This window comes from Hordeum vulgare, chromosome 4H (genome assembly GCF_904849725.1).
Source record: "Hordeum vulgare subsp. vulgare chromosome 4H, MorexV3_pseudomolecules_assembly, whole genome shotgun sequence".
Lineage (NCBI taxonomy): Eukaryota > Viridiplantae > Streptophyta > Magnoliopsida > Poales > Poaceae > Hordeum > Hordeum vulgare.
Genome location: NC_058521.1, coordinates 271132670 through 271143186, shown reverse-complemented (window position 1 = coordinate 271143186; position 10517 = coordinate 271132670). Strand labels below are relative to the sequence as shown.

Here is a 10517-nt window from a genome sequence, read left to right as displayed (position 1 = left end):
TAGCTGTGGAAGCATTAGCACTTAGGTTTGGCCTTTTGTTTGCACAAAAAGACGGATGCAATCGGCTTATTATTAATTCTGACAATATGAAAGTAACTGAAACAACGAACAATGAAGGATACTCTTGAGGAGCGACGACCGCAATCTTCGAGAATTGTCTTTTTATTGCTTGTGATTTTTTTTAGCTTATGAAACTAGCAAAATGTTCTGATACGATGGAGTGAATTGAGGAGCCTCTCGAAAATATTTTACCTATTATTATAGACGATGTAATAATTATTTCAAATTAATAAAGTTGATGATGTTTTAAAAAAAAAGAAATCCCCGAGTCTTGGTTTGGTATAGCCCGCGCTGTGGCACGCACGGACGGCGGGTGACGCCAGGACACCTTCTTTCTTTCTTCCTTCCTTCTCCCTTTCTTCCACGAATCCGATCCAATCTCCTATCCGTCCCCTCGTAGATCCGATCAACTGCGAGGTTCGGATTTGAGGGAGGGGAAGGATGGGGGCGTGGATGTCCCGGGTGTGGTTTCTCATGTTCCCGGCCAAGGAGTACAAGATCGTGGTCGTGGGGCTCGACAACGCCGGGAAGACCACCACGCTATACAAGCTCCACCTCGGCGAGGCGGTCACCGCCGCGCCCACCATCGGCAGTAACGTCGAGGAGGTCGTCTTCAAGAATATACGCTTCGAGGTCAGCGCTCCACCCCCTTCCTTCTTCCGGTCTGGATGCTAGAATCCGATTTGCGCGGTTAGATTTGCTCTTGCTACTATGTTCAGATCCTGCTTCTCGCTCCATCATTCGTGTGCTCGGGAAGCATGTCATATCATGCATCCGGTGCTGTATGGTTTTTTCCTTTGGGATTAAAGATCTTGTCTCGGCAAGAGGGTTAGGAGATACAAAGGAATTACTCCTATGGATTGTAGCAGCCCCTTGCTTAGTTATGAGTATATTTGTTTCTTCCTTGAGAACATTCTAGCAGCGATGAGCAGCAGACGATCTTGATTGCCTCTGTAGATCTTGTAAGTACCATCGTTCATAGCTCCACGGGCACGTGAACTCTTTAGCGAAATTGCAGATAATGAATTCCTTCCTGTGAGATCTATTGAGCAGCTTACGTTTCCCTAGCTTACATGTCACTATGCTTACTTCTGAGGATGGTACATACCACGTACCTCCATCCAGACTAGTAGTATAAAAGAGAACCTTCTACCTTTAGAAGGAACTTTTTGATCTAGCTTTCATAGTTTGTTTCTAAACATGTCTGAGCACCCATATTTTGCCCAACTAATAAATTGGTCAAATTCAGAACAGAAAGGCCGGTAAGGAAATGATCCAATTGGATATGAAAAATAGAAGTCAAGCTTGTTGTACATATCAAAGTTCAAAAAAGGGCTAGGCGTTAATTATGCATTTGGCCACCTACTTGCGCTTTTCTAGCTTAGGCGTGATTAGGCGTAATTAGGTGTTTCCTACACAATTATATTCAGATGGGCAACAAAGAGCAGTTTGCTAGTGCTAGATGTATCCTGGAGGTATAAAATAGTTCTAACACTAACAACAGCTAGTACAGCAGGTAGTACTAAGTATACAAACACTAACAGAAGCACGCTTTGAGCACACATGAGCATACTTAGTACTACTTCTAAGTTGGAAAAAATGCCTCAGCAGCTAACAGCAGAGCACCAACCCCAGGCCCCAGCAACAGCAGATCACCAGCCCCAGGCTCCAGCTGCAGCAGAGCAGCAGCCCCAAGCCCCAGCAGTAGCAGAGCAACATCTGCAGCAGTAGCAGAGCAGCAGCCCTGCATAGAACAAGGGCTGGGGGGATCTGGACTGGAGGAACCAGATACTCACCTAGTCACCTGCTTGGGGGTGCGAGGCCGAGATGGAACTCGATGTGGCTGACAGCGGGACGAGGAGAAGGAGCTCCAGGTGGTTGCCGCTGAGAGGAGGAGCTCGAGGTGGCTGCCGCTGAGAGGAGCTCGAGGTGGCTGCCGCTGAGAGGAGCTCGAGGTGGCTGCCGCTGAGAGGAGGAGGAGGAGCTCGAGGTGGCTGCCGACAGGAAGATGAGAAGGAGATCCGGTGGCACGAATCCTGCAGCTGGTGGTGCGAGCTGAGATCGGGCAGTGTGAGGAGAGAACCCAGACCTAATCCTAACACGCATATCTAATTTTAGCGTGTTCCCTAACTCGGGCTGCTCCCCCCTCGCCTTTGCGTGGCGCCGTGTGCGCTTAAGCACAGAGTATGCGTGCCTAATCGCGTGGAACAGAAAAGGCGCTCCGCATAGGTGTGCCCCATGCCTTTCCGAGCGCATATGGCCTACGCGAGGCGTTGGGCCAGCGCTCCACACTTAGGCGCGCATAAGCGCCTGCTTCCACGTGCCTTTTTGAACTTTGGTACATATACAAAAATGTAACACAATAGTCGAACCATCTCACATATATTAGTTGCCTACCAGCTTCCCGATCATGTCCAAAAAATTGGCATTTATTTAGATGTTACCAAACTTTTGGCATGCCCATTTCCAATTGCACTTTAGTGCCAATATTGACCAAAACAATGGCGATCAGGTTCTGGCAGGGTTGACCTGGGCACCAACCGAACACATCCATACCACCCAAAATGAAATCAAGTCTGTCTTGTTTCTCCGCTCAAACTGAGTACTTGCCGGTCTATATTTCATCTAGTCCCGCAAGCCCAACCATCCTTCTCTTCATAAGCCATTATCCATTTAATCATTCGCCTTTCTTCAAGTTATAAGACTAAACTTACTTATTCTTAGACCAGGTCTAGACTGGTAGCAAAATTCGTCTTGCGCACTTGTCAAATTTCATGAAAACAGAATTAGCAACTTGCACAAAACACATTGCAAATGCTATTCTAAATTTGTGGATGACGAAATGCTTCACCATTTTTTAGCAGGTTGGGTTTCGCTATAGTCCAAACTCTAATCTCATACTTATTTAACTACTCCCTCAGGTCCTTTTTACTTCGTGTATTAGATTTGTACCAAGTGAAAGCTGCAAAGTTTGAGCAAATTTATATTAAAAGTTATCAACATCTACAATATTAAATATATATGCTATGAAACTACATTCCATAATGAATCTAACAATATTGATTTGGCATTGTCAATATTGATACTTTTTTCGATTAAGTTTGGTCAAAGTAGAGATACTTTGACTTGGGACAAAACTTATATGCAGACTAAAAAGAACCGGAGCGAGTGCAATATTTGTCATGCTCCTGTTTCGTCGACCACCAATTTTTGATTCTTAACTAGATGGGTACAAACAAATACCAAACATGCCTTTGTATTGTGGAAGTCACACATTCTGTTTTAACATTACTTCTTTATGGAGGTTGTTTGGTTCATTCATGTGGCAGCATTCACTGAAAAAACACTGTTTTTTCAGTAGATGCAGTTGTATTATTTGGACTTTAACTTAATATATGTTTGATGAAGTAGGTGTGGGATCTAGGAGGACAAGAGAGCCTACGCACTTCATGGGCGACATACTATAGAGGAACTCACGCTGTCATCGTGGTAATCGACAGCACCGACCGTTCTCGGATCAACATCATTAAGGATGAGCTCTTCCGGTTGATTCAGCATGCAGACCTTGACAACACGGCGGTCCTCGTGTTTGCGAACAAGCAGGATCTCAAGGATGCCATGTCGGCGGCTGAGATCACGGACGCCCTGTCCCTCCACAGCATAAAGAACCGCGACTGGCACATACAGGCCTCGTGCGCCCTCACTGGTGAGGGCCTCTATGATGGGATGGGCTGGATAGCTCAGAAAGTTGCCGGAAAGGCCACGGCAAGCTGACCACAAAAACATTGTGTGTTTTCGTGAATTTGTTGGAAGAAGGGAGGCAGGATGGGTTTGTTGTTCCTGCCATTTCGGTGTTTATTTATATTGTTGCATATGTGAGAACTGTGTATCCTCAAAAAAAGAAGTGAGAACTGTGTGTACTCCCACCGATCTGAATGTAAAAAGGCGAATTTCCAAGCCATCTGTGTGATCAGATCGACCATGCGGATGAATGTGCCCCATGACATTGCGATTGCTTCGTCATATAGGCTTAGCTTAGGAGAGGAGGGGCCTGTTTGGAGGAGAATTGTAGGTTTTCAGACTTTACGAATGCACCCGGTCTTCTCCGATCACACAAAAAAGCAAGGTATCTGGCCCCATGTCCCTGAACTATCTGCCGAAACCGTATTTACTAGTAGGGTTTTAACATAAATGTTATAAAGCCGTTTTCATCGTGAGATTTCTTGTGCTGAGTTTTTCAAAACCACTTACTGTTGATAGGCAAACGAGCTGATGCCGTTGTGTGATGCCAACGAGATTGTCGGTCCATGACAAGTGCCCGAAGCAGCCGTTGTCAAGGCAGTGTGGGAAGCCTTGGATGAGCGCTTCAGGCATAGGAGCCAATCATAGTGCACCCAACAACACAGCAAGAGACGGAGCAAATAAAGCGCAGACTCGCTGCCCTTGCAGAGACTTCTCATAGCGCTGTAGCAGAACAATCTCAAAATGATCCTGACAAGGCGCCCATCCCGGAGAGAAGGAAGACGACACCAAAGTAACGGAAGAACAGAACAAGGACAACTCACGCTTCCTACCCTACATCATCATCGTCAATATTGTCGAGGAATAGCAGGAAGAAGATGAGGGAGAGACCCTCCAGCAGAGTCATGTAAAAGCCCGACGGCCCGGGTCACCTAGGAGGAGGAGAAAGAAGAAAAAGAAGCGGAGACCTTCCAATAACACCGGAGAAGCGCGGCGGCCCAAGCCATCGCCAACACCGAAAAGGGGGAGACCCACCATATTGGGCTACGCTAGATGCATCGGCTGCAATAGAAAATTTTCCTATGCGCAGAACAACCAAGAACATGCTATAGAGATGGATCATGGATCGTTACCACGAGATGCGGAGTGCCGTACAACGGAAGTAGAGTCGAGGCAGCACGTCTGCGGGGTTCGTCTCCTCCCCGTCCGATCTCCCTCGAACAACAGGTCGTCGGATCCCGCGACCAGGTTCGCCGGAGCAGCGCAAATGCACCGCCTCTAACGGTATCCACGCGTGCTCGAAGAACGTCATCTGGCGGACTGCTAGATCCGATCACACAGCCGACAACAAGTAGAGGTGGCTTGTTGCAACACATGCAAATCTCTAATGACGCCGCCGAAGCAATCAAGTGTTTAAGTGTGCTGCACCTCCACTATATATAGGCATCCGTCCAGAGCTCAACTCTTGGGCCTCGCACGGATCTTAGAGCCTGAAGTCTACTCGGTCATAATCCATGTCCAGCTCGGATTACATCCGACCAGTGTACTCTTATCCGACCTCGTAGATTCTCTCCCTTAAGCGCGCGGCCCCTTAGGTTCTCGTTCACTTGTTCGCGAGTCAGATCACATTCGGCTAGGCTAGCCGATAGAGGCCTATAGCAAATCTTGTCGATGCCAAGTGTCCGATGAAAATGTTTAGACGAACCTGCACTTCACACTTTCGTTCCCTTTAACACATGATATATGTTGTCGCGCTCAAGGCTACATGGTCATCCTTGTTGCAGCCCGACCTCTTTTCTCATTCCGGTGAATCCGATCAACACTTTGGATTATCTCATAATCATCATTGCATGGTCATGCTTATCCAGGTCGGATCAGTCCAGGGGCCCAAAGCATATCTCTCCGGATCGGAGGAGAAACTCCCATCTCACTCGACCATGTCTCACAACATGGGTCTGGACAAGTCCCAGACCTGCCTTTATAACTATCATGTTACGGAGTAGCGTTTGGTAGGCCCAAAGCAGGTCTATCACCATCCCGATTTCATGAGTCATCTCACGTCTTAGGACACATAACTTATGTCGTACTAGAGACTCATAAATGACCTCATCTTGCTGCGTCTCATAGTTGGGTTTGTCTGACTCGGACCTTATCTCGACTCGGGTCCGATTACATCGAATCCAATCAGATCTTTCTTATTCCATATTATCACGCTAGCATCCAATGCTACATGGTCAGTGAGACCAGACCATTTACCATGTCATATGCTAGTCTAACTGGTTGCGCATCCAAACAACCCTTTCGACTAGGGACCATTTAGGACAGTCATCATACAATGCATAGTCTCACAAACAAGTAACGTACTTGTTGATACACTTCACTGGTAATGTACAAGGACTATCTTTATTCATCAACACATAGAAAATATCATCATACATGATTGCCTCTAGGGAATATCTCCAACGGTCTCCTACTTACACTAGAGTCAATCAAATAGACATCGAATACCCATAGCCTAACGTGCCCCTCATGCTTGGGTTGTGGAAGTGGCTTAGCCAATCTGCAACATTTTTATCCATATAAATTTTGCATAATTAGTATCACTATTCTCTATGAGCTTTCATATGAAGTGTTATTTTTGGTCTATGTGCCTGGTCTTGTGGTGTTGGCCCGGCTCCTTGGCCTGTTCAATGGCACATGAGTTATCGCAATAAAGGTCCAACATTTTTTACCTCGGGAACACACCAAGATCTTCCAGGTACTTCCGTATCCGAACACCTTCCTTTGCGGCTTCACAAGCCGCAATGTATTCAACCTCTGTTATGGAGTCGGCCATCGTATCTTGCTTGGAACTCGTCGAGCGGACTGCTCCTCCATTCATGATACGATTCGAGTTTGCGATTGACAATCATCCCTCTCGGTTTGGAAACTAGCATTAGCATAAACCTTTACGCACAAGACCTCTCACCTCCATAAACTAGGATAATCTCTTTAGTCCTTTTCTGATACTTCAAAATAGATTTTACCGCTGCCCAGTTACTCTCACCTGGGTCGGTCTGGTATCTGCTTGTTAATCTTATTGCATAGGCAACATGAGGTCATGTACATAGCATGTCATACATGATGGGTCCTATTTCCGAGGCATACAGAATCCTGCTCATCCGGTTTTGTTGGGGATATTATCTCCCATGTGACTTGCCCTAGTTGCCCCGGGTCACGAAGTGGGCGACTCATACTTTGGCGGTTCAAGCTTTGGCCCAGAAGGCCCAGGAGCTGGATGGCGGTTCAGGATCTACATGGAGGATAAGTCATCAGGGAGTCCTCCAGTCTTGGAAGGCACGGCGATTTAGAGATTAAAGGAATCACGACTTGTGTTATGGCAAGGACTCTTGTAAACCCTAGGGCCTCGACCTGTATATAAAGGCGAGTCCCTGGAGAGGAGAGGGTAAGTTAGAAATCATCGAGAGCTAGGTCAGGCGAATTAGGCCGTCCTTGTAATCGAAACATCATCAATACAACACAAAGCAGGACGTAGGCTTTTACCTCCTCACAAGGGGCCGAACCTGGGTAAATCTGAGTCCCGCTTCCACTCAACCCCTTTGAGTCGCCAACAAGGTGCGATGGCTCCATCATTAAGTCCTTTCACTAGGACATCTGCCGTGAGAAAACCACGACAGTTGGCGCCCACCGTGGGGCCTACGCACGGTGGAGTTGAGTTCTCGAAGGGAGCCCTACCAGGGTCAGGGAGCTACGCGGCTGGACTCATGACCCGGAGCCGCCGCAGAAAGTACTACATCGACAACGCGCTGTGGGGACCCGAGGCCGATTCGATCGAATCCGGCTACAGAGTCCCCTTCGGCAAGGTCAACATCTTCATCGGCATGGTCAGAGCACCCATGCCTGAGCCGGACATCTTCACCGACACCGTCGAGCCAGCCAGGTATGTCCGTCTCGTCGCGCCACAAAACCTGACGCGCCCAGTTTTCATCGGCTTCACGCAGGGATCTGATGAGCCAGAGCGGTCGGCGACTCGGGAGGCCACGCCGGTCAACTCTGACGACGAGTCATCCATGGGCGACACAGATTCAATCCAGTCCCTGCATGAAGGCCGCCTCGGAGATCTGTCGCTGGCGATGGATCCCGAAGTCCTCGACCGGACCCATCGTCAGATCGCCATATACATGGCGGGGGCAACACATTCCCAGCAAAACCCTGCAGGCAACAACGAGGCTGGCGGCCCATCCGAAAGCCCAGCTATGGTCCTGGTGGACGTGTCGACGGAGATAACGAGGCTCATGACAACCCCTGTGACGGCAGAAAATCAGGGAACGATCAACCCGAGTTGGCAAAGCTGCGAGATGAGATGGCGAAGGCCCAGCGAGATGCAGAGGCAGAAGCCGCCAGGATTGCGACCCAGCAAGCTCGGATCACCGCGGAGACGGCCCGCTTAAACACCGAGAACTGGCGACTTGAAAGACAGCAGCGCGCGTCCGACGTTGTCCATCATAGGAGGCACCAGGGGCGTTTACCCCCTGATCTGAACCCTACCCGCCTTTTCGACACTCCGCGTACCCCCAGGACAGGAACCGTTCCAGGGGGAGGGCTGGATCAGCCACCAAACCCACCGCCTCAGCCAGCGGATGATCGCATTCTCCGTTTCCAGACACCTCAGGGCCACTTTTCCAACCCCATGGACAACGTGCTCGTAGCGACTCGCCTCCTGGAGTCCCTTCCAATTTATGGAAACACCCCGGCTGAAATAGAAGCAAGAAACGCCATTGAGATGTTGAAAACGGCGGTGGTCCAGGACGCGCAATTCTCACACAGCCTTGACAGGCTGCACTCCACCCTCCACGCGAGCCGCACCATAAGCCAGCCGGAGGATCCACCCGCCGTAACCAGCGGACCGCAGCACCTACCTCAGGGTAACCCGCCCGACCATCGGGACCCTCCCGCCTGCAACACCGTTGGTGCGACGGGCCAGGATCATCAAGGCCACGTCCAACCCCACCCAACGTCACTCAGCGGAGGTGGCAGGCACGTCGGGGTGCCGTGTTTGGCCCTTGCCCTGCGCAACGAGCGAATGCCGAAGGACTTCAAAGGACCAAGGAAGGTGCCCAACTACACCCTGGATACTTGACCAAGGAAGGGTCGAGAGTTATGAACTCGCGATGGACATGCTTGACGTGAGTGAAGCGGTCGGTGCCATATACTACACAATGATGCTCGAAGGAACGACACGCACTTGGTTGAAAAACCTGCCACCCAACTCCATCCAGACTTGGGCTAAACTGAAGGAGCATTTCATCAAAAACTTTCAGGGGACTTGCAAACGCCCAATGACGATCGTCGACTTACATCATTGCATTCAGTGGCCTGACGAGTCGGCTCATCATTGGACGCGGCCAAAGTTGTCAGAATCGTGACTCAAGTCTTAGAATCTTACGACTTTACGATCCAAACTAGCCCCTCCGATTCTACGATTTTGCTCATAGAATCTAAGTTTCTACGATCCTAGTAGTTATGATTCTACGATTCACGATCCTACCAACGGAGCTCCGATCCGATTCAGAATCGCGATTCTGACAACCTTGGACGCGGCGGGTTGCAGAAATCATCCACTCGTCGGACGACATCACGACGGCTCAGGCCGTGCTGATTCTGGAGCAAAACTGCCACTACGAGCCCCTGGTACAGAAGCTGGGGCGGCTCAAGCGCAAGGTCCAGGATATGGGTGAATTGATGGATACCCTCACCCGGTACGCCGAAGCGGACGATACCAAATATCCAGGAGAGGATGGTAGCAAGGCCAACCCGCCAAGGAAAGGCGAGTCATCCAAGAATCACTCCAGTTTCAAGGACGCGCCCACCATAATCATGGTGGAAATGGCAAGAGAAGGCAACAGGAAGGACCCACGGACTTCGTCGCCAATACCAACGCTAACAATGGCAACCAGCGCCAGAAGAAGAGGGGTTACAGTGGCAAGAAGCCGCGCAATTATAACGAGATACTTAAGGGCCCCTGCCCGCATCACGCCACGGCAGAAGGAGCGGCGACCCACTCTTGGGAAGACTGCTACAGATGCAGGAATTTCGGGCGGAGGCACTCAAGAAAGGCCAAGCCGGCGACCAGAGCCAACGGCAGGAACAGTTCGGTGCGGCTAATCAACGTCAGAACCCGTTCGGCGGTTTTCCCAAACCAGGACCCTCGGGCGGCTCGCAACCAAGCAGTGGCCAGTACCCTGTGCATAACCAGAAGCGGTATAACCCGCCCGGAGTGTTTCTGCAGCCACCCCCGCAGGGGGCTCCCCAGGGGCAAGATGATAATGGCGGATTCCGCAGCAATCCCAAGCAATTGAACATTGGACAATACCATGTATTCACCACCAGTGCCTGTAAGCGAGACAAGAAGGTGAAGCACAAGACGTATAGCGTGTCTGAGCCGGCGCTCCCCAGGTACCTCCATTGGTCTGAGAAAGCTATCTCTTGGAGTAGGGAGGACCACCCGCCCAGAATTGACAACCCCGACGACTTGGCACTGGTCGTGGCCCCCCAAGTCAGGGGATATACCCTTTCAAAGGTTCTTATGGACGATGGCAGCAACATCAACATATTATATTTCGACACCTTTCGAATGATGAACCTCTTGGAGAAGGACCTAATGCCGTCAACCACGGTTTTCCATGGTATCGTTCCGGGTAAGTCGGCATACCCAA

The 10517-nt window shown here is 49.8% G+C and overlaps 1 protein-coding gene across 1 annotated transcript; it reads left to right on the top strand.

Annotated features, from left to right (window-relative positions):
* Window positions 1-355: 355 nt before the first annotated feature.
* LOC123448507 (ADP-ribosylation factor-like protein 5) lies at window positions 356-4021 on the top strand. The gene is made up of 2 exons (XM_045125421.1): window positions 356-693; window positions 3472-4021. The coding sequence occupies exons 1-2, from the start codon at window positions 502-504 to the stop codon at window positions 3832-3834; spliced, it is 555 nt and encodes a 184-aa protein (XP_044981356.1). The 5' UTR covers window positions 356-501; the 3' UTR covers window positions 3835-4021.
* The last annotated feature ends 6496 nt before the right edge of the window (window positions 4022-10517 follow it).